This window comes from Mercurialis annua, linkage group LG1-X (assembly GCF_937616625.2).
Source record: "Mercurialis annua linkage group LG1-X, ddMerAnnu1.2, whole genome shotgun sequence".
NCBI lineage: Eukaryota > Viridiplantae > Streptophyta > Magnoliopsida > Malpighiales > Euphorbiaceae > Mercurialis > Mercurialis annua.
The window spans coordinates 3,469,987-3,497,169 of record NC_065570.1 but is presented as its reverse complement, the minus strand read 5'-3'; the positions used below and the strand labels follow the sequence as shown (position 1 = coordinate 3,497,169).

At 29.4% G+C, this 27,183-nt stretch overlaps 3 protein-coding genes and 2 non-coding genes across 7 annotated transcripts; all 5 read right to left on the bottom strand.

The window, feature by feature from the left end:
• Positions 1–549: 549 nt before the first annotated feature.
• On the bottom strand, positions 550–3,905 carry LOC126665174 (serine/threonine/tyrosine-protein kinase HT1-like). Its single transcript, XM_050357890.2, has 4 exons — positions 3,758–3,905; positions 2,366–3,504; positions 1,619–2,074; positions 550–990 (listed from the first exon to the last, which is right to left on the bottom strand). Exons 2-4 carry the CDS (start codon positions 3,122–3,124, stop codon positions 715–717), a joined length of 1,491 nt encoding a protein of 496 aa, XP_050213847.1. The 5' UTR covers positions 3,125–3,504; positions 3,758–3,905; the 3' UTR covers positions 550–714.
• Positions 3,906–11,415: 7,510 nt separating this feature from the next.
• Positions 11,416–11,488, bottom strand: TRNAF-GAA (transfer RNA phenylalanine (anticodon GAA)). The gene has a single exon. It is a non-coding gene; the product is annotated as a tRNA-Phe (tRNA).
• Positions 11,489–14,144: 2,656 nt separating this feature from the next.
• Positions 14,145–15,480, bottom strand: LOC126664734 (uncharacterized). The gene is made up of 2 exons (XM_050357264.2): positions 15,157–15,480; positions 14,145–14,914 (listed from the first exon to the last, which is right to left on the bottom strand). Exons 1-2 carry the CDS (start codon positions 15,412–15,414, stop codon positions 14,258–14,260), a joined length of 915 nt encoding a protein of 304 aa, XP_050213221.1. The 5' UTR covers positions 15,415–15,480; the 3' UTR covers positions 14,145–14,257.
• An 8,163-nt stretch (positions 15,481–23,643) lies between these two features.
• TRNAF-GAA (transfer RNA phenylalanine (anticodon GAA)) lies at positions 23,644–23,716 on the bottom strand. Its single transcript has one exon. It is a non-coding gene; the product is annotated as a tRNA-Phe (tRNA).
• A 101-nt stretch (positions 23,717–23,817) lies between these two features.
• Positions 23,818–26,517, bottom strand: LOC126664907 (L-type lectin-domain containing receptor kinase VII.1). Of its 3 annotated transcripts, XM_050357526.2 has the most exons (3): positions 24,474–26,516; positions 24,276–24,380; positions 23,818–24,191 (listed from the first exon to the last, which is right to left on the bottom strand). In XM_050357526.2, exons 1-3 carry the CDS (start codon positions 26,329–26,331, stop codon positions 24,121–24,123), a joined length of 2,034 nt encoding a protein of 677 aa, XP_050213483.1. In that variant the 5' UTR covers positions 26,332–26,516; the 3' UTR covers positions 23,818–24,120. The 3 variants fall into 3 exon arrangements, with proteins under 3 accessions (XP_050213483.1, XP_050213484.1, XP_050213482.1); XM_050357527.2 differs by having other exon boundaries at positions 24,272–26,517; XM_050357525.2 differs by having other exon boundaries at positions 24,276–26,514.
• Between the last annotated feature and the right edge of the window lie 666 nt (positions 26,518–27,183).

Sequence of the window (27,183 nt, the reverse complement as noted above, 5' to 3'; positions counted from 1 at the left end):
TCACAAGTGCAAAGATCATCACATAATCACCAATATATAACATAACATACAATGTAGCAGCCGTTCACTCACGGGATTCTTAACTTAAACAGAGTATATGATTTTTATACAACATGCTACGTATGAAATTATATTTAAGGAAACAATCATGCACTGAATGTGTTCAAAAGTGGTGAACAAATAGGGTGTGCTAAAAATCAAATCAAACTAAACCGATAAATTCAGCTCGGTTTGGTTTGACACGATAAATAATTTCTAACTTTTTTAGTTTGGTTCGGTTTTAAACATAACAGAATTCAGTTAACTTTTAATGTAAAAAGAGCCGAAAACCAAACCAAGCAAAAAAATCAACTAAACCGATTGATTCAGTTCGGTTTGGAAATTTTTACATCCTTGTAAATTTAGTTCGATTCAAACATAATTCAAATGTTCATAGCTTAAAAGAAAGAAAAAAGAACAGCAAAATCTATTCATTTTCATCGGCAAATGTTCATAACACCCTAAAACGTGATATTTGCCGTGTATATATATAAATATGAAGAAAAAATATTTCACATCAATGGATGCCTACCAATCTATAAATTCACTCACATGAATGTGACAAATATATATATAAAAGTACAAATAAAGAGGCTTAATCAGAAAACAAACCTTTTTTCTTAAATACAAGTAACCCGGTGACCTACAAAAGCCGGGTCAGATAACAAGAGAGATTCATGTGAATTTAGGTTTAGGCATGGGAGAGCTACTAGGATGATGAACAGGACCAAGCTTTTGAATCCAATGGAGAAGACCTTTCTTATGATCTTGGCAAGTTGTGTTTATTACCAAATTCAGCGTCCCGTCACAGCTGAGTGATGACTCGAATTGCTCTAATACCTTCACAATCTGCCAAAACTCAGGCCTTTTATCCGGTTGCAGGGACCAGCATTGCTCGATTAAGGCTTTCATTGCAGCAGGGCAACTTCGTGGGATAACGGGTCTCAAATTCTACAAAGACATGGCAAATAATGTGGGTCAGAACAAAAATACGTTAATGAAAAGATTGATATAAATAGAATACATATAGCAATCACCCGCAACTCTAATTTAGATCCAATAACAGTGCTACATTAGAAGTAAGCATTGTGATCATCTCATGCTATTATCAACCTCAGTTCAAATCATTCCTAAATCAACTTCACCGGCAAGAATCTCCGATACTAAACACAAATTCTGCTAGCTCTTCTCAGGTTTCAGAAATAATGCAATCTCATTTACGACCAATAGCACTATTAGCTATTATCTGTGAGTTAGTTTTTTGGAACCTTTTTATAATCAACCCTTACAGGAATTTCTTAAATACTACATTGGTGAAGAAACAAATACTTCTCATCAAACTAGATTCACATGCCCTTCCGTCTTCATGCCAAAAATAAAGAAAAGAAACTCGTCTTAAAGACAAATTTTCCGTATGGGTGCCGAAAATGACATGATAGCCATCCTCAATACAACTATCTTTCACCAAAAACAATAATACTTCCGACAAAAAAATTATGTTATGCAATTTAAGATGTTTGAAAAGCAACAAGTTGTAAATCCAAAAAGCGACGGACAGGGATAACGAGTAAAGAAATACCTTATTCACTACGGCAAAAGCAGCTTGTATGGGATTCATATCTTCATAGGGGATTGTTCCGGCCACCATCTCCCACAAAATTAGCCCAAAGCTGTACACATCTACCCCTTTTCCGTAAGATTTCTTTTTTATCATCTCAGGCGCCATCCATCTATACGTCCCTGGGTCATCAGCCAATAAGTCACAGTATGCCTCCTCACAAGCTATACCAAAATCAGCAATCTTCATCTGAAACTCTTGATCAATAAGTATATTCTCAGGTTTAAGATCTCGATGAATAACACCTTTGGAGTGAATGTATTCCATTCCACGAGCAATGCCCAGAGCTATTGAGATTAATTTCTCTAGCGGAAGAGACTTGTGCTCCAACTTATGAAGGTATCCTCTCAAGGAACCTTCAGATAAATATTCTGTTATAACACAATAAACTGGCGGTGTCTTGCACGCTGCTACAAACTGCATTAGATAATAGATTACACAATTAGGAAAGAGATGCACGGAGCAGTATTTGAATTACAATAATTTCAGCCACAGTTAAACTTCCACATGTATTGTTCATCAATTAGGTAATCCAGTAACTGACTAATATTATGATGGTGTTCCAAATCACACGAGAACTCTATTGGGTGCAATGCAAGGGAGCAACATTAGCACATACGAAAGTTTAACATTAGCATATGCACAATAACATATACGAAAGAACAACGAAAACTAACATAATATATAAGAAAGGATGAATTCCATTACCTTAATAACATTTGGATGGAGAAGTCGAGATAAAAGGGTAACTTCCCTGTCATATTGATTCTTTAATCTAACTGCTAATGTTACATTATCGTCATCATCAGGTGCCCGGATAATTTTAACAGCAACAGGCTCATCCTTGTATACACCATGGTAAAGCCTGCTATGTGCTCCATGTGCAAATCTAAGACCAAGAAACAGCTGGGACATATCAACACTAAATTCATCAGCAGCTTCTACAGCATTAACCTTTCCTCCAGCATGGTCAAAATACTTCGTCCAAGCCGAGTCCTTTTTAGACTTCGACTTATCATTACCCTTCATTGAAGTCAAGTACCGAAGTGGACTTGTATGACGTTTTGATGATTTGGTTTCTACAGACCTTGCTGCCTTATCTTGATCCTTTCTACGAGGATGCGGGGTTGAAAACCGCTTCCTCTCAGACCTCGCTTCCTTAAAAGTATCCGACAGGTTCATCTGCGGCGTAGGAGATAAAGATCGCTGTTTATTAGCCATAGGATGATGTAGCTGAATCTGAGAATCAGCAGCAACAGAGGGTTTATGGTTGGCAAATGAAGCAGACTTCTGATGGGTAAAGGAATCAAATTTCTGATCAGAAATTGACATTCCAGGCCTGGATTTCAAACCTGAATCCCTCTCTCCCTGAACATGAAAAGATCCCAATCTTGAAGAATCAAAACGATGACAAACTGTATGTGAATACTTTGCTCTCCTAATCCAAGAACCACTCTCCTCCTCCATTTGAACTTATCTCAATTCCACCAATAATTCAAGAATTCAAACCCTAAAACAAACCTTTTAAGCTGATTAAAAACAAACCAACTTGATATCAAGCAACTAATTTGCCAAATCTCTCCAATCCCATCAACAAATAACCTCTAAAGATTCAAACTTCAAGGTCAACTACAATCAACAAACCACTCAAGCTCAAGCAGACAAATCAAATAATAAACCACAATAAACTTCAATATTTTCTCCATTAACACACAAAAATAATCCCACACACCATCAAAAAAATTGATCAAACCAAACCCAAGACCCAATTTTTATTACCTTCAAAGTCAAAAGAACACCTTCCTTAGAAGCCTGGAAAATCCCACATAGGTACCCACCAGTTGCCACTAAACAAATACAATTAAAAAATCATTTTATATTCAAAGCTTAAATAAATAAAAAAAATAAACTCAATTATTATTAAGAAAACCAATCATTATCTCAAAAACAATCATTTCAAATACAATTTTACAAAGAAGAATTAATTAAAAACAAAAAACAAATATAACCCAGATACTAAAATGACCTCAAGAAAAATACCCACAAATTAGAATCTTAAAAAACAAAGAATTTAATAAAAAAAAAGGCGAGTGCTTTTACCATTAAGATAGTGACGTTATTCTCCTAGAAAAATCCATGAATTTTATTTAATTTTTCTTATTAAAGGGTTCCCGTGTTTGTGTGCATGCGAGAGAATCATTTAATTTCGAAATCTTTAATTTAATTTTACTTTTTGAGGAGATGAGAGAATAGAATATTCTGTATGTGAGTTGGATGGAATTTTTAATTTTGTATACGTATTATATACGGCGACGGTAGACCCGACATTTTTGGCGACGAGTAATGGGGCCCTTTGAGGTGGTGGGTGGGGGCCCAGCTAAATATTGGAAGAGAAGTATTTGGCTGTAAGGATATAAAAGTCAAGAAAATACGGTAGGAGAGAAGTGTCCTTTGGTTTTAAAATTAAATTAAAAAGGATGCAAGTGTCACTATCTAAAGAGAATTAAATTTATTTAAGAAGGTGGTATGGGTTTGTAGTGTAGTTTGGTATGGTGTGGTACGGTTCGCACGGATAGGGTTAGGGTTTGATCCTGTTTGGTGGGTGGTGGAGGGATGGAGGTGGTGGAGTGGGGGAGCGGGCGGCGGTGGTGTTGGATTAGAGAAATTTTTAGGTTCATCATGTAATATTATAAATTATCTACAAATGATGTGCCATGTGACATAATTATAATAAATAATCGAACATTTATTCATTTAGAAATAAATTTAAAAGCTCATTAATTGCAATGATGTGTTAATAAAAATTATTTATTATAATTATGTCACGTGGCACATTATTTATTATAATTATGCCACGTGGCACATTATTTATGTGGTGGATGAGATTCATTTAAGAAGTTTTTGCTGGATTGGATTGGGTTTGCAACAATTAGTTCATTATCAAATTAAATCAAAATTAAGAGAATTTGATTTTTTTGATTTTTTTTAAGATAGTCATGATTAATATATATATATATATGTATTAATTAATCGAATTAAAATAATATATTTGGCTTTAAATTTATGCCAATAATTACCTTCTCTACAATAAAAATTACATTAAATACAATAGCTCATCTGCATACAAGTTGAAATTTAATTCTAATTTAAATTGTTGTCGGACTTTTTTAAAAATATAAAGTGGAATTTATATTAAATTTAAGTACATATTGAGATTAAGTTCAAACTGCTTGAATATAAAAGAGACCAATGAAATTTTAATTCCATTATTGATTAAGTGTCGTAATGATTAAGAAAATAAGTATGTATCCTCAGTCTTTAAATGATAAATTATTTGGACAAATTAGTGAATAAAAAAAGTAGAATTAATTTAATTAAAATTAATTATTTTACCTACTTTTTATTTTTATTCCTTTATTCTTTTATAATTTTTAAATGTAGTAATAATTAATTTCTTTGTTAGAGTATTTTGTATCAAAAAATTGACTAGTACAATTTATTTTGTATTGATACAAAATAATTTTGATTTTATACTAAAATTTATATTTTGAGATAGCTATATGACAGATAAATAAAATATGTGTTCTTCTTTTAATTATTGACCAAAAATAAAAAAATAATTTATAATTTGAAACGTCAAAAAAATAAAATGGTCTATCAATTTAGAACATAAGATTAAAAAATAACTTATAACTTACACACAAAAAAACAACAGGAACAACATAGGCAGCAACTTGAAAATAATGCAAAATTTCTATTAGTTTAGATGGTTCGATTAATCTAGAAAACTTAAATTGAATATCACACTAAACTAACCAAAAAGAAAGTTTACAAATATGTAATCAAACTAAATCAAATTAAATATGTAATTTGATTCGGTTGAATTAATTAGGTTATATCTAAATATTGCACACACAAAGTGGTGGGATTGTTTTAAGAATTAATTGTTGGTTTGTTTAATTAGTTTATAATGTTGGGTCGAGTATGTAACATATGCTACGTGTGTGGTTAGTTTTAATTCTTAAAGTAGATTTGTTAGTGTGTTTGGAATTTAGTTTAGTTTTGGCTTTGTGTTTATTGGAATGTTTCGAATGGCATCTCCATTCTTGATATTTTAAGTTGCACGATAGAGGAGAAGATGGAGTTCGTTATTTCTATAACTCTAGCAAAATACTTGAATTGACAAGTGTTTTATCACTTTAGACCATTTTAGTGTGTGATCTCATTGTGTAGAATTAGTTTTACTAAAAAAAATTGAATTTTACTTTACATTAAACTAAAATTAAAATATCAATTTCTTTTACTTTACTGTTTTTAAAATATTACTTTTCTTTTAAAGTAAGAATTTATTGAAATTTTTTAAAATACAAACTATAAAAGTCATATAACAAGATTCTAAGCTATAATTTTTTAAATTCTAAAACAACATATAGATATAAGGTTTTAAATGTATCAAAAATCATCAAATTTTGCGTGTTTTTGATACATAATTTTTTAATTTTGACATATTTAACATGAACTTTCAAAAAAAAATTGCAATTAAGACCACGTGTGATTTCCTTTGAAAAATGGTCTCATTTTATATTCAAAACGGTGCCGTTTTACATCAAACACGGAATCGGTGTTTTAGAAGTTCATGTTAAATATGTCATAATTAAAAGATTATATTAAATACCCAAAACACCCGAAAATTGGTGATTTTTTATGCATTTAAGCCTAAATATAAGCAGGTATTTGTAAAACAAATTTCAACGTTTCACTTTTATAGCGACGAGTTAATGTTAATATTCAAAACATTACGAAACAAATCCCAATTTTACTTATTGTTGCAATTTATAGCCTAAACCGTTCTCCGGCAACTTTATGCATACGTGCTGACCATATTAGATACATGTATTGGCATATTAAATCCCACCATTTAAAAAAAATTCAAATAAAATTCTAACCTTTCGCGTTTTGAAATGTTGTAGTCTAAACAAATAGACAAAACTGCCGGAAAAATGACTGGGGCTATTTCAAAAATTAAAAAGTGGGAATTTATTTTGTAACGTTTTAAACGTTGGAATTAAATCGCTAAAAAAGTGAAACATTGAAATTTATTTTACCAATACCCAAATATAAAAAGATATAGAAAAAGTCAATAACTGTGAGGAGCAGAATCAAAATTACGAATCTCATTAAAAGTGTTATCTTAGACACCCGCAACAAACAAAATTTTGTCGATATGAAAATTGATTTAATATTTTTTTATCAGGCTGTTGATGCCCTCAATCCGAAAAATTCTCATGCGGTGAGACCTCCACCCGAATTTCAACCACAATAACCACAAAAGCCGAGCTTGGAGGATATGTTTGTCACATATATATGCAAAAGACCGATTCTTTTCTTTAAAATCAATAAGCTTCTATTAAAGGTTTGAAGAATAAAAAATTTCAAATTGCAGTTTTGGTGGCAAATCGCGCTCAAGATACACTGCCTAGTAACACCGAAGTTAATCCTAAGTAGCAAGTTATGACAATTACATAAGACGTAATATTGAAATTGATACCATGAAATTTTATTGATTATTAAAATTATTAATTTATTGAATATTAAATACTAGAGAGTCGACTGTATTTAAAAGATTCTTATCAAAATAAGACATAGTTTACGAAATTTAAAATATTATTAGAATCGAAAAAAACAAAAGACAAAGCCATTTTAATGAAATATGCCAAAATTTTATAATTTGGTATACTGTAAAAATAAAATAACTAATGTATATTAAAAATAAATCTTATTTGTATGATTTAAATTATACAATAAAATATATTAAAAAAAAATTCAAATTTCTCAATTATAGTATGGCTTGGTCACGAACGGTGAACCAAATGGCTCGCTCTATATCCCCCATAAACAAGACTTAAATTATGTTTAGTTTGTAAAATATATAGAATATAAAGACTGTAATAGCTAATCTATTAATTGTCGATACCATGAATTGTACATGGTCATAGAAATATCCATAATCATCTTCTCATCGTACTCCTCCATTGAATCCTTATAAAAATTATTAACAAATCCGTCGCCGTCGTCGTAGTTATGGCCGATGACATTAGAATTAGCAAATGCAAGCATCATTTTAACATATGCATCACGTAACAACTCAAAAAACTTTTCTGGAGATGATATTTTTAAGATTTTAAGCTTTGGCTCGATTTTTATTATTACTCTTTGAAATTTTATCCTCAGTGTAGTTATAGTGGTTGTGCCACCAAGCTTTATAGTGTTCATCCGCCGTCTGCCAGCATTATTATTTATTCTTTCGTAATTTTTTCTTCTCCGGTAGCTTCTGACCATGGTGTACATATTTGCAGAAACACCTTTCATATTGATACAATTTTAAAACATTCTGTGAATATATATATATTAAACTGAAATGCAGTCTTTTGAAAAAGCAACTGTTTAACCAAATCAATGAACAGTATTAACTTAAATTACTTTTCAAAATTTTAAGAAAGACTATTCCTTTTAAATTGACCTATATTTTCTTTTATGAGATTGACCTTTAGAATGAGTTGTTAAGGTCTATTGGTATTAATTTAATCAAACATCAAACAAAACATAATTGATTTTTATATATAAGGAGAGATTTGATTTATTTGTTATAGACAAAGCATTTTTAGTAATTATTCTAACTGTATATATTTAACAGAATTCGTTATATAAATCATTTTAAACAGTGGTTTACAAATGTATTTATTGTTTTTTTGATTTGAACGGAAAAAATATATTTGAATAAAGGGAATATATGTATAAAATATTTAAACTAAGTGCATGAATTAGAAATCAATGTGACTTGACTTTATATATAACGAAGTAAGTCAATGTAAATTTTGTGTGTTTGTTGCAAAAAGTTTGTGCGTTTGCTTATATGGACAATATACAAAAACAACAATTAATTGTCGCCAATAACATGCTGAAAGTTGGCAATTTGCTAATCAATATATAATCATATGTATATGGATTATTAATGACACGACTAAAACAATATTTTTAAAAACATCCATAAAAAGATTATCAATACAATCCTAAAATAAGATGTTAAAATAAGGAGTATTTAATGTTTAAAAATTATAATTATAATTTAATATAATGTTATAGTTGTTATTAAATTTGATATATAATATAGTTTAGATCAAATTGGACACCAGCTATATTAAATATTAATTAAATTCACCAAAAATCACCAACTTTCGCGTGTTTGTATTATTTAACATAATCTTTTAATTTTGGAAAAAGAGTGCATGAACTTTTAAAATTTTACTATTAAAACACATACGTTTTAGATGTAAAACGGCGCCATTTTATATTAAAATGACGCCGTTTTCGATGTATAATGATACTATTTTTCAAAGGTAAACACACGTGGTTTTAATTGTAAATAATTAAAAAGTTCTTGTTAAATATGCCAACATTAAAAACTTATGTGAAATACCAAAAACACGCGAAAGTTGGTAATTTTTTTTTGCATTTAAGTCTTAAAATAAGGAGTATAATTTAATATTTAAAAATTATAATTATAATTTAATATAATGGTATAATTAATATTAAATTTGACATATACTATATTTTAGATCAAATTGGACACCAGCTATATCATATACTAAAAATTGACATTTAGTTATATATTGTTTAATTATAATTTTTTCATAATCTTTTTACATTTATTTAAAATATTGTTTTTTACTCTTTTTTTAACTTTGTTCTACCACTTTTTTTATTTTTGCAATTTTGATCTATTTAATTATTATTTTTCAATAAATACACCAATATAATAAAAACTATATAAAAAATCATCTTTTTATCAAAAAATATCTTATTCCATCCATTACATTAATAAATTTGTTAATAGAATGTTCATTATTATATAAAAATAAACTTATAATCACATAATTAGGCTTAATATATTTGCGTGTCCCTGCACTTTTTTCTTTCTGCATATAAGGTCCCTGTACTAAAATATCCCATCATTAAATCCCTGCACTTTAACTTCCATCATCCCGAAATCCCTCTGTTAAGGCAAGTGTTGACGCCGCTTACGCACTTTCAATTTTTTTAACTTTAGATCCCTGCACTTTTAATTTTTTAATGTTATGTCCCTGCACTTTTAAATGTAGAGAGTGCATAAATATACATTAATTTTTAGTTTAATAAAGCTAAAATTAAGTATAAAGTATTAAAACTTAAATGTTTTTAATGGGTATGAATTTAACATATTTAAATAATAATAATATCAAAATTTCTATCTTTTAACTATTATTTTATTGAATATTTATTATTCTTACTAAATATTTAATTTATTATTATTCATCTATAAATAAAAAAATATAATTTATTTATTTTTCTCATTATGTTGAAAAATAAAAGTGAATTTAATTTTTATTTTAAAAAGTAAACATTAACTTAGAGAAATAAAACTAATTTTAATATTTATTATTAAATAATTAAAATAATATTCTATCCCGATAAATTTTTATTTTTTTAAAATAATATAACAACATTGCACTTATAGGTGTAAACGGACGTTCATTTTGATATATATCAACTTCGAAGTTGAGTATGTTATATAAGCTTACAAGTTCGAGCTGTCTACTTCCATTTATAGAGGAGACATATCAAGCGGAAGTCTGAGTGGATTTCTAATCTTTTAATAATTTTTTATGCACCTTTAATTTTTTTTTAAACTAATTTTGAATATTTCTTGAGTAAGGACCTCATTCATGAAACGTACTCAAATATTTAAATCATATTTATTTTGATAAAGTGATCGTTAATATAATCTAATTAAAAATAAAAAAATAAAAAAATTATAATATTTTTATTAATTTAATTTACATTTTTATTGTTAATTTAAATATTATAAAAGTTAATTAAATTGCATCAACATCTTATATTATTAATTAAAAAAATTATATAATTTTTAATATATATATATATTAAAATAATTTTTTTATTTTATGAAAACAATTATAGGGACTTTGTTTCTATAAAATCAAAGTGTAGGGACCTTATTTGTATAAATTAAAAATGTAGGAATCTAAAATTAAAAGTGCAGGGACCTTATTTGTATATATCAAACTACAAAAATAAATTCTAGTCTCATTAACGGCGCGTGTGCTATAGGCGCTAACAGAAGGTTAACAGAGGAACCTCAAGATGAGGGAAGTTAAAGTGCGGGGATTTAATGATGGGGTATTTTAGTGCAGGGACCTTATATGCAAAAAGAGAAAAATACAGGGACATGCAGATGTATTAAGCCCACATAATTATAAATATGCTTTAAAAAAGAATTGTAAAATATATAATTGATTAAATATGTCAAATAATCAAAAAAATAAATAAAATATTTAGTATAGTATTAATAATAACACTATTTTATTTTATTGATACGAAATACTCAATCGTCCAACTTTATTTGTCACTTTTTCACTTTTATACTATATTAAACTTACATTAAATGTTACATATGTATTTTTATATCCCTTATTTTATCTTATAGTCAAACACGTTATTAATTTTATACAAAAACAACATTTTTTTATTAAAAAAAACGACACATAAAAAGTGACGAGTATAAAAATATGGGAATACTTTTTTTACTTTGGTCAGCCTTTAATTAAAAGTGAGTTGCACAATAAAAAAGAGGCCATGCAAATTAATAATGGCAACACATTAAGCACAAAAATGATAACGACCAGTAGAAAATTTGGTTAAAATGCGGTGAACGTGGATCGAACACGTGACCTTCAGATCTTCAGTCTGACGCTCTCCCAACTGAGCTATCCCCGCTTGATGCGTTGCTATCTAAGTTTAATAATTAAGAATTGTAAATATAAACACTGTTATAGTATTCTCAGTATTCACAATTATAAACGAGGAAGATTAAAGTTAAAATTGCTAATTACATTTCAAATCATTTATAAGACTTATGTAATTTTCTTTACTTAGTAGGGGATAGTCCTATAATTTGGTCCATGGATATCTTTGAGAAACATATGGGACACAAAAGGCCCATAATTTGAAGGACCTCTAATAAATGGAATTTGAGACAATGGATCTAAAGTAGCAACAATTCCAGCCTCACATGATAAACTCATACTTTTTTTTTTGAATTGATAAAATTTTATTAGATCTAATTCAAAATTATTATATGTATAAATTCAAAAACTAAAGTCGATAATTTCATATATATTGCTACTTGTTAATGAGGTTTTGTTAGATAAATGTGTAATTAGATGACTCATAAGATATTGTTTAAAAAATTATATGATGTTTCTTTTAGAAAAAAATAATCGCCTCCCATGAAAAACTACGCAATGAAATTTAATATATTTAATAGTATTTTCCTCTATATAAATAAAGCTATGTTATCAAAAAATGATATTTTTTTTAGAAATAATAACGCTAGTTAACAGAAAAGAAATCAAAATTCAATGGTAGATGTAAATAAATTGTGTGATGTATTCATAGCATGATAAATGTCAATTTTGAAATTTATCGTTTAAAATATAATTTCGACCGTGAAAGATTTGTGTTATTAAATTTAAATTTTCCTTTTTAATGTTGGATTCAATTTTTTTTCTATTTTTATTAGATTTACTGTCTAAAGCCTATAAATATATCTTATTTAACTAAGTTCATTATCAAATACTCCCTCCGTCCCATTCTAATTGAACACATTTTCTATTTTGGGTGTCTCACTCTATTTGACAAATTCTATTTATAGAATATTTTTCACATTACTTTTCTTTTTTTACCCTCTTAAATTAATACATTTTAAATGCATATTTTTAAAAAATGGTGATGCATTTAATGTAATATGAGGATATATAAGTAAAGTTACTAAAAAAATTTAAACAATGTGCAATGAGAATTTTCTCAATTAGAATGGGACAGAAGGAGTACTTTTATAATTTTTTTTGATATTTACTTTTGTAAGTTTTGTATTTCAAAGTATATATTTAACGACCAATAAACTATAACTCAAACGGTATAAGTGTTGGATAATATCCTACTAAATTGTGAGTTTAATTTTCTTAATAAACGCTCCCCCTCCAATTATATATATAAAAAAGAAAAGTATATATTTATCAGCTATTTCGCTACATCTATCTTACAAAAAAAAATATTTCACAATATTTTTAAAAGTTAAAATATATAATAGTCTCTCTTTGTTGAAACAAATATTAATTAAAATGAATTCGATTTTCCTACAATAATAAACAAAATTTCTCGTCCTCCTACTTTATGGGAATGAAATTTCGAATCATTAGGAACAGAACACTTGAGTAGGAACTTCTGAGTGGGCTTTATGGTGGGGTGGGTGGGTATTGATGTCCACTTCAGTATTGATGGTTATTCTATTGGAAAATTTTCTTTTATATACTGAAATCATGCATTATTAAAAATAAAGTTTAGTGCGGTTACTTAATTATATGAATTTTATAGAAAATTTATCATTGTTTTATTTGTTACATTAAATAGTTAAATTATCATTTTTATAGCCATAAAATATATTATTTTCATGTAAAAATTATGTGCAATATAATAACCGCAAATTTTGTTAACCATGTGTTATTATCGTATAAATAAATTTAAAATAATATATTCATAATAAAAATTTAATGACAAATACAGGGATGGACTTAAAGAGCTCATGGTAAGCAGTTGACCATATTATAATATTGAGTCTATAAAAAAAAATTGTGAATATCTAGTTTAATGGTACTCTCTCCGTCCCTTAAAGATAGGTCACCTTTCTATTTTGGGCGTCCCAAATTATAGGCCACCTTCTATTTTTAATTAATAATTTTAAACCTAAAAGTCTTACTTACCCCTAATAAATGTACATTGTTATCTTCAACTTAATTAATTGTTCCATGTTCCAATATGGAATAAATGTCATTTTTTAACACTAATGCAAAATCCACCAATACAAAAATTAGTCATCAATACATTATTTTTTTATTTAAAAAAATATTAAAGGCTAAAAATAGAAAATACACAAATAAACTAATTTTAACTAATCTAACTACTTTTTTCTTAATTTCCGTATTTGTCCAAACGGCCTATCTTTGTGGGACGGAGGGAGTATAATTTTTTTGCTTTAAAATTATACCATTGCCCACCTAATTTATATTGATCAATTTTGCCTATTTTATAAATTTTCAGTACAATTTTAGACACCTTGACAAATTTTCTGCATTCGCTACTAAATTATAAAAGACTAATATAGTTTATGAACGTGTATTCAAATCAAATAACTCACTCAAACATTTTAATCCATTAAATATAAAATTCTTAATTTTCATATCAATTATGAGTTTTTTTTTTAGATTAATTAAAAATAAATTATATCATTTTGGTTGTTTTTGAATCATGAGTTAAATAACGTGTTTGACCTTTTGCTCAAAATTTAATAATATGAGAACAAATTATCTAAAAATGGAGTAAAGACAAAGCTAAAAAGTGCACAAAAACTTCCATAATTTACATGGCTCCATACGTAACACTATTAAAAAAAACAAAAAAAAACAAAATCTGATGAAATATTTACAGTCATAAAACCTCAAGAGCTGTACAATGCATATTAGGCAACATATCTCGCAAATCAACCGTTAACATCGATGCCTTCGGCTTCGAAACCCTACCGGAATATCTCATCGAAAAGCTCGGCATCGACGCGAAGCTCCGTTCACAGTTCCCGAGCCATTTCGCTTGCATGTACCGTTGTTTTCGCCACGGTCCTAAATGCATTTTCTTTCGTCTCATGCACTTTTTAGCAGCCGAACATAATATTTTTATTACACCGTTCAGTCTTTCCACTTTGCCGACGAATATTTCCGGCAGTCTTTCGACTAATTTATTATATTCGTCGCTAGCTTTCGCCAACTCGAATTCGCCACGGAAATTTAATTCGATTATGACTCTGATTTCTCCCTTTTTAGGATTTGAATTGTCGATTACGTCCAAGAATTTGTGTTCTCCTGATGGAATATCGGGAGAGCTTCTCCATTTTGATTTGCAAATGGCGCTGTTATATCCGGCAGTGTGAAGGCGGCCGGAGAGTTCTGTCATTAGACAATTCCGGCAGCCGCTTGTTGTTGGTGATCTTCCACAGCTGCAGATTGTGGTTCTCATTTGAATTTCTTTTATTGTTTCTTTGGTGATGTTCCTGATTGATGATTCTAATGAACTTGTTCTGCATAGAGTTGCCTGAAAAAATAAATCATAAAACATGAAAATTTGATCTAAAAACATAAAAATTATCAAATTTGACATTTTTAATATTAAATCAGCGACGGAGCCAGAAAATTTACATAACGGGAGAATTATTAGAGAAAAAAATTATAATTTATCGGCCAGGACGGAGTTTAGAATCGAAAGAAATTTTTGATCAGGTCAGACAGGCGCACGGGCTCGCCCATGAGTTTTAGTTTTAGGTCTAAATTACTTACTTGAAGAAGCTGGTGTTGATTGTCCCAGAAGTTTTTTTCTTCTTCAAAATCCTCATTAATTTTCTCTTCATCTTCTTCATTTTCATGATAACTATCCTCACTGCTAGAACTTGCCGGAGAAAATGGTTGCCGGCCATTATCATCAAGAAACCCGAAAACCATATCGGAGAAACTCCCCTCTATCGGGTCGTCGAACTGAAGATCACGACCTGTAATATTCTGTTGATAAATTGGAAGTCTAAACCTTGCACTAGGCATGGCTTGTTCTTGAAGAAAATAAACAAATAAGCAAGAAATTAGAGGAAAATGTGTTAAATGATAATTTTGTTATAAAAAATTTGATATTTATACTTAGATTTGGACTGACATGGGGCCCATTATCTAAATATGAACCAACGGGTCGCGGCGCACATGTGGGTTAATTATGTTAGCCTATGTGGCAAGTTTATAATTGGGAGTTGTATTCAGACAGCGAGGATCCACGTCAGTCAGCTTCAATTATTTTGACCTACTGACTAATCTGGATATACTCGAATATTCATGGGTAATTTACAGATAAAGTCCTTCAACATTTCATATCTCTCACTATAGTTATTTTTTGTAGCTAATATTCACATAAGTTTGTATCTTTCTTATTTAATGTTTTTTACCTATAACAAGGTGAACAAGTGAATGATAGGACTAAAAAACGGTGCCCACTCTTCAAGAAATAGAAATACTCACAGACAAAGAAAATTTCATTGTTTTTGTCTTTAAGGATGAGTGCTCGAGGTATGTTTTCGGCTTATTTTGTACCGTTAAAATTTTTTCTCGTAATTTTTATATTATTTATTTCATTTTTAGTCCCGTGAATCAAATGTTAAGTCTAATTTTGACGTTTTTATTTGTAACTTTTGATCCACAATGATGTATTTCACTTTTTATTAATATATTAATTTTTGGCTAAAGAAAGGACGAGAAATGGCAATCTTCAATTTCTACTTGAAAATTGTAGTCTTTCTATCCGTATATTTATAAGTTTTCTTTGTTTTAAAATAAAATTATCCTATGATGGAGATTTTTGTATAATTTTAGTATGTTTAAGTGTAAATTATAAATTTATATGCTAATTTTTGGTTAAACTATTCAGTATTTGTTCGAATTTTAAATTTAAATTTCTCAACGAGTTAAAGATATATATTCAAATTATTCAAGTACAATTGAAACAAAAAACTAAAAATAATGAAAATGGTAAAGATATAAATGGTGTTGATGAATTTTCAACTCTTGAATGTTCTATGGCTATTAAAAAAATTATTTTAAATTTTCATTATAATAGATTAATTATTTAAATTTTTTTATTCGCTATCCTGATCTTGAGTGGGAGTGTAGGACCATAAACTTGTTATGATTATGATTGATTGAGTATTGATCGAGTGCATAATGGTTTGATCTAGATCGATTAGGATGAGTTTTATCCAAATTAGTGGGACCTTGTTGCTGGCCACTAATCGCTATCAATTTTAATCATACGGAGTGGCTCGGTCAGATTCTGTTAATTTATCGCAAAATAAAATTTAAAAAAATGTCGACAAAACGCGGCGTCTTGCCAATGGTTTTGAGCAATCTGCCGTAAAAGACAATAATATGCTTATGAATTTTCTGGAGTGTAATGACGATGTTTTTGTCATTTTATTATTAGGGCAATCTTTTTTGAATGGTTCAATGTTAGTATTAAATTATAAAACTCCAAAGCTGTGTATTCAAGATTAATATCATGTCATTTTGGTTAAATTTTCTATATGAAATTGTACTCCACTCTTTAACTAAAATTGATTCAATAGATTGGCAAAAATAATAAAATTTTGATAGAAACGGGAAAGCTTTGTAACAAATTTATGAAAAAAATGCATCAAACGACGGTTAATTTCCGTGAAAGAGAATTAGTATATAAAAACACAAATATATATTTATATATAAAAACGAAAGGGTAAAGAAACCGTGAATTTTCAACCCAAGGCCGAGATTTATTAAGGATATTTTTTAAACTGCCATGTTTTTTTTTAATTATTATATTTCATTATGTTTTACTCAAATTTATTTTAGTATATATTTAATACAAAAAAAACATCTTCATTTTCGTCCATAATTAAATAAAACATAATTGGAATGCAATCATCAATTTCGGACTTACTCACTCAAAGAATACACGTTTTTATCAACTTATTACTAAATTATTTTTGACATGTTTAAGGTTATTTGTCTACAAACATGTAATTTTTGGTTCTTTTATATGTTGAACATTGCCGACTTGAAGCAAATGATGATCATCTTAGTAATTTTGACAAACATAACATATTATATTAATATTATATCGAGTTGGTGGATCAATGGAGTTGGTTTAAGGGCTTGATATCACTTAAATAAGATTTCGGTTTCGAAGCATTTGAATGCAGAAAATCCCTATTAACAGACTCATCCACTATATCAGGTGTGCAACGCGGGCTAGATCCGGATTAGTCACTAAGCCTTAAAAACTGATAGGCAATCAAAAAATAATAATATTGAGTTGGTGCCACCTACTATATATACGAGCAATTTAAACATTAGGAATAATTTAAACAAAACAATTTAAATGTCAAAGAATATTATGTTATTAATCGACAGTATTTAATGTAGTACAAGTTTATGATTATGACATGTTTGGTCTTAACATCAACAACTTGGTTGTTGGCGGTGACCCGGTGCTCCTCTCTTTCCCTAAAACTTTTCCCTCTAAAAGCTTCTTAAATTTTATTTAAAGCTCTAATTTAGGTGCAATGCTATTTAAACCGCCAAAATTAATCAATTTCATTGTACTGCCTGACGTGTTAACAAATAAATGGATATATATAAAGAGAGAATTTAAGACATATTCTTTTAAAAAGGAATTGAACAAATAAAAAAATGTCACGTCAGACAGTATAATAAGATAGATTAATTTTGTTGGATTAAATATCGTTTTTATTTTATTTTAGAGGTGGTAAAGTAGTAAATCCGGTCTTAAGAAAACTTGTTGTTTTATCACTTTACTGTCTAAATTTTTCTATTTTGTCTAGATTTATTATTTCAATAAATTGTCCGTTTGGGAAAGTCGTTACTTTTTTTATGTATTCTGGAGGGTATTTTAATAATCTTCGTTAGTTTTGTCTAAGCCAGTTTGATTAAAATGTTTATTTGACTCCTAGCTTCAAATAAATTGAGATCATATTTGAAATTAGGGGTGTGCACGGATCCTGGATATCTCCAACATCAGATCAAAAACCGGATCGAAAATATCCAGGACCAAAAAATATCTGTTGGCCATTGACTTTTCCCGAACCGTACGGTTCTGGATCTTTTATAAATAACCACACCAAGAACCGAACCGAACCGAATCGTACCAAACCAAAGTACCTATCTTATACCCGCAGAACCGAATATATATATATATATTATTCTATTTTTAATTTGATTATTATATTCATATTAAATTTGAATTACTAAACACTAAAATTATTTTATAAAATTAAATAATATATATTAAAAATATTAGTCTATATATTTATAAATTATCAACTTACATAAAGACAAAATTATTTATATATCTCAATGAAAATTATATGAATTTGTCAAATATATAATAATTATTAAAAATATCTTTTAAAAATTGATAAGAACAATTTACGTATTCATTATTTTCTATCATTGACCAAATTACATAATTTTAACAAAAATGATATAGTTTTAGAGTTGAGAATAGATAAAAGTACCCTTATTAAATAATAAAAAATTTGATATTGAATCGAACGATAACATACATGATGTGCCTTTTCATTTTATCGATGATTATTTATTTGTGATAGTTGAAAATATAAAAAAAAATGAATGAATGAGTAGCTAACTAATTTTAAAAGTCAAAATAATATATTGGAATATAGTAGATATCATATTTTTAATAACACAATCTGTGATTCTAGTAATATTCGCACCAAACCGTATGGAACCATTAGTACCGAATTTTTATACCGAACTGTATCGCAAAAATAAAATTTATGAACCGAATCGATTATTGGTACGGATCCGGAGATCCAGTTTTTAATATCCCCAATTTTTGGTTTGGTTTCAGATATTTGTCAATCTCCGAATTTTTCCGAATCGTGCTCACTCCTATTTGAAATAAAACAGGCTAAAAATAGAAGTATTAGAATGTAAATAGTGCTCAAGACTTCTCCATATTTAAATTTTCTGAATTATTTTGTGGTTAAAATTTTATTTTAATTCTATTCGCTTGTTTTATTTTGATAAAATTATCTGTTTTTTTCATATTAGATATTTTGTAGCAGGTGATTTACTACGTACTTTGATGGTCATATTATATTTTTAATTTTTTTGAAAAAAGAACAACTTGGTGGTTGATTCATGAATAACACTAAATGTGGTCCATTTCTAACATGCATGTTTTGTCCGATTTAACATTTTCTAACCTTTCTCTAAAAAAAATAATAAAAATTTCTAACCTAATTCAAGCTAATATTAACATATAATTTATCACCCGATCTCTTTATCTTATTCAGCATATATATTGAGTTTATCCCAATCGTGATTTGATCTGATTCTCCCTTAGAAAATTAACGTAGGTTTGACCAATTCAAAATTGAGATTTATAGACTTAGATCCAGATCAAATGACAGCGTGGCTCCAATTATATTTAATTAGCCATCTCACATTAATGATTAAACCTCTTAAGATTTGTTAATTAAGAAAATAATTATAGATATGTTTTTAAAATAAATATATACTTTTAGAGTCCCTTTGATTTACTACATTTTAAAAAAAATATAATAATTTTTATTAGGCCTGATAATTTTTTAAATTTAATCTTTTATTTTCTTAATCACGATTAATTGTTTTTAATTATATTTAATTTTTTTAAAGAAATTGTTCAAAATTTTAAATTATAGTCCATTGGTTGTAATAACATAGCACAAGATTACATTAAATAAACAAAGAGCAATATATACATAAAAAATCTTATAGGATAGAGCTTATGTTGCACAACAAACATTTATATAATAATCATAGATAAAAAAAACAGATTCTATATAAAATGCTTTTATGATTTGAATTTAACTTTTCATTTTAGTCTAATAAAATATACAGTGTTGACATCTGTTCTGAATAAATTCACCATGATCTAATAAAAGAGAAAAAAATGTAATTAAGCTAAATTCCTTTAAATTACCGAATATACATCGATAAAAGTATGAAACAAAAAACAAATACAGATGGATGTTCAACATTAAAGTCCAACATCAAGATGGCAATTCAAATGAAGTGATCAATAGCATATAGTAGTTTTTTTAAGGTTAGTGTTATCATATGATATAGTTTTTCACCTTTTTTTTTTAATTTAAACACAATTATAAGATATCTCAACTAATATTACAATCTTTCACTATGTGATATATTTAATATAAATATATAAAACAACGTCTACACAGTCAAAAACAACATTATTTTTACAAAAAATAAACAAAAAGTGCATATCAAGCTATAAAATATATACTCCCTCCGTCCCATAAAGATAGAAAAAGTACCATCTTTTTTTATCCCATAAAAATAGAAAAAGTAGAGTTAGTTAAGTTGAAAATTATCATAGAGTTAGTTAAGTTGAAAATTATCAAAATACCCCTATATGCTTATCATAAAACATTAAATGCATATTTTGAAAAGATAAACAAATGAGTTGTAAGTGCTATAATTAGTAGAGTGGTTTTGGGAAATGTACATAACTAATAAAGTACAAAGGGTAATTTAGACAAATTATCACAAATTACCTATAAATAACTACTTTCTTAATTCTAGTAAAATGGGTACTTTTATTATCTTTACGGGACGGAGGGAGTAGTTTGTATAGGCTGTGTTAATGAATGCGACAAACTGTTGTTTGTGTTTAAATCGAAAAAACGCGATTTTTTTTGCTAGATGGTAACATAAACTTTTTTTAAATTAGTTTTTTTTAATTTAAATTAATATAAAAGTGATAATATTGATGTAAAAAATCATTACTACTATGTGTATAAATGAGACATGTGTGCATGGATAGTGCTTTGTTGGCAAAGCAATGAATCATGGAAGAAGATAAGGCTGAGGGTTTATGTTTATCAAGAATTAATGTTGTCATCTGTCAGCAGAATTCTAACAGAAGCAAATGGAAGCACAGAAGTTTTTTTGTGGCGTATAAGCACTCACTCTCAAGAACAATGCGGAGCTGGACTCGAATGAAATGCTTATCTTGTAACATGTGCCTTGTCCATGAATCCACTTCAACTCCTTGTCCATAGCCATAAACATCCATCTTAATGATGTTAAAATTTGTTAGTTGCCAATTAAACTAGCTAAACTAATCGATAAATTTTGTAAGTGTATATAATGAATTTATAGCAAATACTATATTCAGTACATTCAAGATTAAATCTACATGTTCTAATTTTTTTAGGCCTAACGTTAAGAAAAACCCGCTTTTTCAATTAAATTTTTGGGTCTTGAAAAAATAGCCATTCGTACGTTAGCTTCACGATGACCTTGAATCGACCTCATAAGTGAGAGCCTCGGCTAAAAATATCAATTTTTCAGGCCTATAGAACGACCTGACATCGGTCCTAATACTTTGGGGCGGCGTGACATCGGTGCAGGGTTTATTTCATGCTTTTTTCTATTTTGAATTAATAAGACTGACCTGATCTGGTTAGAACAAATTTTATTTCGAAAATCAATCTTGAGCTAGTTCAAACTTGATCATTTCTTAAAATTTTAAAACACATGATTCTGATATTATTTGATTACACTTGAACTTTGATTCTTAATTCGGTTAGACCTTTTAAGCATATAACTCTATTTATTAAATCCGAACTTCTATTGCTATAAATTATCAATTTACACCTACAATAAAATAACTAAAAACTTCACATTATGCATTATGAAACACTAAATATAATTAAATTTTTGGAGTACATTAATATCCCAATATCATTAAAATGAAATACTTGTTAATGGTTGGGGTCCAGTATGGAGTTGCTGGCCCTAAGCTGATGGCAACATAATGCTGTGAGTTCATAAGATGGTGCCAAGTGGCTATGGATCGGATAAGTTGTATTTTGGAATTTGTTGATGGTGAAGCATATGCATATGAAAATGTAGTTGAACGTGGCGACTGGGAAGCTACTAAATTTTGCATGTTTTTTTACTATCCATGATCTGTATCTCTGCTGTCTATTCATTTCGTGCTTAACTGAAAGCTGCAACATAAGAATTGTGGATATGGAAAAACTCAACCACAACTACTCTCTCCGTCCCAATAGAGTTGTCCACTTTGCCTTTATCACATAATTTAAGAAAAGCAATCATTATTTATAATTTTTGTAAAATTTTTCTTACTTTTCTTGTCATACCCATATTTAATGTAGGGTTCACTTGCAATTTACTTTTATTAGTGGACTTTAAATAGGGGTAATGTAGGAAAATTAAATGTAAAGTTAGTTATTTTTTAAAAGTGGACAAGAGTTTTGGGACAAAAAAAATTCTCTAAATGGACAACTCTATTGTAACGGAGGGAGTATATTTTAAACCATATATACTACTATTGTTCCAAATATTTAAATTCTCAATTGAGAGATGGATATTAAAAAAGTAAAAGCAAAAAGATTATGAGGAAATTACTGTTAACTGGACGTTTGACATATTATTTTATCCTAATCAATGTGATGAGTTCATTTTCAAAAAAAAAGAAAGATATGTATTACACTACACTTAGCTAGATAGACCATGATATTAAAAACTAGACCAAAACAACCTTTAGTTTTGTGTAATTATATTAAAACATTCTTCCATTAGATTTTTAGTTTTTTTTTTTTTTTGATAATTTAAGGAGAAGGAATGTTTATGGGAGTAATCAATCTCACGACCTAGCAGAATGCTGTCTAGCGACTTTCTAATTAGGAAAAATAATATGTTCCTTAGAATTTGACATATTATACTAGTCATTCTTTTTTTTTTTGGTATATAATACATTTTACCATCATCTATACTTTTAGTATATTAATTCTCTAAATTTGATATGATAAAAAAATCATTTACTTTTTAATTATATCCAATTAGTGAGATTCTAATTTGAAAATCATTTACTTTTTTTTCTTCTAAAAATAAGGTTTTCATTTTTTAGAAAAAGGAAAAAACATATTAAAATGATTAGAGAATAAATTAATTTTATTTAAAATTAGTGAAAAATTTAAATAAATAACTGTTTTTTTGGTTAAATTTTATGTGTCCCCATACAAACTGAGATGAATGGGCTGCAAACAACAAGATAAGGGCCCAAGTGAATTCGGGATGTGGAAAGAACAGTCTTCAGTTGGCTATTCAATCACATTGGGCCAACGGATCATGGACTCATTTCGGACCAGAGCAATAAAATTAAAATTTTAAAAATGCGGTGAACGTGGATCGAACACGTGACCTTCAGATCTTCAGTCTGACGCTCTCCCAACTGAGCTATCCCCGCAACATGTTCATCATTGGTCAAATATCTAAGATGATTAATAACCAAGATGTTGTGCTTGCTTCTAATGAGCCTCTGTTAAGCTTTTTTAACAGTTGAACAAATAATAAAAAAATTCGACAAAGTTTCATTTCAACCCCTTCAACTTGATACAAAAAATGTTCAAACCTGTGATTTTGAACAAAAATCAAAACTAATTCTCTAATATCATAATCTAAAACTTCTATATACACACACACACACACACACACACACACACACACACACACACACACACACACACACACACACACACACACACACACACACACACACACACACACACTAAGTACAGACAAAATGAATCAACATATCACTCAAAAAAATACACAAGCTCCAAATCTAATTTCTCACCATCAATCTCAAATTTACATTGTCTTGAATCTCATTTGTCCCAACATCTCCATCCGTCTCGCTAACCGTGTCGATCTCCGAAAATCTGGTAAACATATCAAAATCAGCATAACCAACAAATGCTAATTCTACTGCTGAAACATTGCAAAAGATTGCAAGATTCACCTACCCTCAACTATACCACTATTATCACTCCAAGAAAGTGAGATTGCTGATGATGATTGTGTTTGTCTGAGAGCTTCAAATGTTGGATGTGATGAATATCCTAAACAATCTGAATAATTCAACCACATTTCTTTAGAATTCATATTCTCTAGCAAATAAGCATCAATATCTTCATTTTCATTGTTTTCATTCTCATTTTTACCTTCCAAAATCTTCACAACTTGTCTCATTGTTGGTCTCACACTAGCATCAGGATATGCACATAATAGTCCTAAATGTAACACTCTCTCTACTTCTTCCTTATCAAGCTCTAATTCTCCGTTTAACCGCGGATCAAGAACTGTCAGTAATTGCTCTTGCATCATTTTCTGCCATATAAACTCAACCAAAGGCTGTTTTCCTTCTTCTATAGGTCTCCTCCCACACATTACTTCTAAAATCAAGACTCCGAATCCGAACACGTCCGTTTGCGCCGATGCTCTGCCAGTTCGGACCACCTCAGGCGCTAAGTACCCTACGGTTCCAACCACCCTTGTGGTGCTAGCCACCTGACCATGGCTATGCATTCTAGCTAACCCGAAATCGCCTAATTTCGCGGTCATATCCTTGTCGAGTAACACATTGCTGGACTTAATGTCTCTGTGCAGCACTTTAGATTCCCATCCCTCATGTAGATACAACACTCCTGAAGCTACATCCTTCAAAATTCTCAATCTTTCTTGATAATTTAAGGTTTTAGTTTCATCACAATCAAATAACCTTTTATCTAAACTTCCATTCTCTAAATAATCATAAACTAACATGAAATTTCCTTTGTCTCTCTTACACCAACCTCTCAATCCGACTAAATTCCTGTGCTTCAATCTTCCAAGACTTGAAATCTCTGCAAGAAACTCTCTCATTCCATCATTCTCATGAGAAATTCTCTTCACTGCCACCTCACTTCCACCAGGCAAAACACCCTTATAAACCTTACCATTTCCTCCAATTCCAATCACATTCTCTTCACTAAATCCCTTAGTTGCTGTCTCAATCTCCTGATATGTAATCCTATGTGGCCAATACTCCAACTCCCACTCCTCCATGTCAGCTTTTTCTCTATCCCTCTTCATCTTCCTTCTAACAAAAAACAATATAATCAAAACAATCAACACAACACAGACAAAACTCCCAACTGTAACCCCTGCAATAAACCCTTTAGACTCAAAAACAGAAGCTTTTGGAAGAACAAACGATGGTAAGCCAACTGCAATTAACCTCTCACCAATTGAAGAATTTGTATTACTAAAACTCCAACCTAAAATCTTATGACTTTGAACAAGCCTCCCAGTTGCTGAAGTAAACCCCACATACATATTCTCCACAAAAACATCAGTAAGATCAACAGAAACATTCAACAAAGGCTTACGAGGCCTTCTCAAACCGGCCGGAGCCATGGTTATATTAATCAAAGAATCTTTATAATCAATCCAAACCTGATAATTCTCACCGTTATTCAGCTTCAGTTTCTTGAAACTCAAGTCACCATCAACCCAATAGCCTGCATCAGCTGCAAATCTTGAAGTCAAAGAATTCACATTAACCCCCACATGATTATCATTCATATCATTGAATTCTTGGTTAGCAAAAACATCAAACTCGACTCCGAACACATGGTTACTCGGATGGCCGTCGTTTGTCCGGTTAAATAAGCCTAAATTCTGAGCGGCGGTTGTGCCTTGTATGCCGGTGTTAGGTGTGAAAATGAAGACTAAGCCGTGGCCCGGGAGAACATTCTTGTACGGGGCCATAGAGAATATGAAAGAAGTTGAAAAAGGTAAGACATGGGAGGAGTTTGGATCTTTGGTTTGGATTCTTGATTGGTATAAAGAACGGCCGATGATGAACGGAGTGTTGTTAGTAAGTGAAAGAATTTTAGACTCGATTGTTGCGTATCCGTAGTTAAGGAGATTAGTTGAATTGAACCCATTAAAAACAAATTCTGTGGCGAAAATGGGTTCTTGAAAACAAGAAATTACAATAAAAACTACGAAAAAATATGGGTTCTTGAGATTTTTCATGTCTGGTTGAGGAAGATGATGAAACAGAGCAAGAACAAGAAAATTCAGGGGATTTATTTGATAGGTAATTAGAAAAAGATTATGTTAGCTAGCCGACATGTTGCTTTAGAGTAGTCAAACAATTTGTGGTTTTGAAATTTGGAAAAGAATGGATTAGATACTTTGAATGTTACTATGACATGGTACAGTTGTTTTACTGGCCAATTGTTTGTTTCGCCGTACGTAGTCTGATTAAAGCTTGGGAAAGTTACAATAACGATGTAGAATTTTTTTTATAATGTGCTATTTTAGTTTCTAGACTTTTATTTCTTTCAAATTAGTGTCTCAACTTTTAGGTGATCTAGGTGAGAACCCGCCCTACCAAAATCAACTGATCGAACCAATAAATTTTGGTCGGTTTAATTTAGCTAAAATGGTTAATTCATCTATTTGATTTTTGAATAATTGTTTTTGGTTATTCCATTATCAGTTTGGTTTGAATTTTAAACTATTCAAATTAACCGAATCGACCGAATTAACTAAAATTTTGATTTTTTTAAATGTTTCCTCATAATTTTGTCGGCTTTAACCGAACCAACCGAACTAACCCATCTATTCGTTCGGTTCGGTTTTGAATTTTTTTCCTATCGTATTCGATCGGTTTGATTTTCGGTTAAAATTTGTTATCCGATCGAATGGTTAATAGGTGTCGGTTTGATTTTGACTATTCGGTCAAACGGTTAAAAAAGTGTCGGTTCGGTTTTAACCAACCGACCCAATGCTCACCCTAGATCTATAAACAACGATGTGTATTTCTTACTCAGACATCTCGTTCTATAGCATAAATTCATTCTAATACTTATTTTCTTTTGG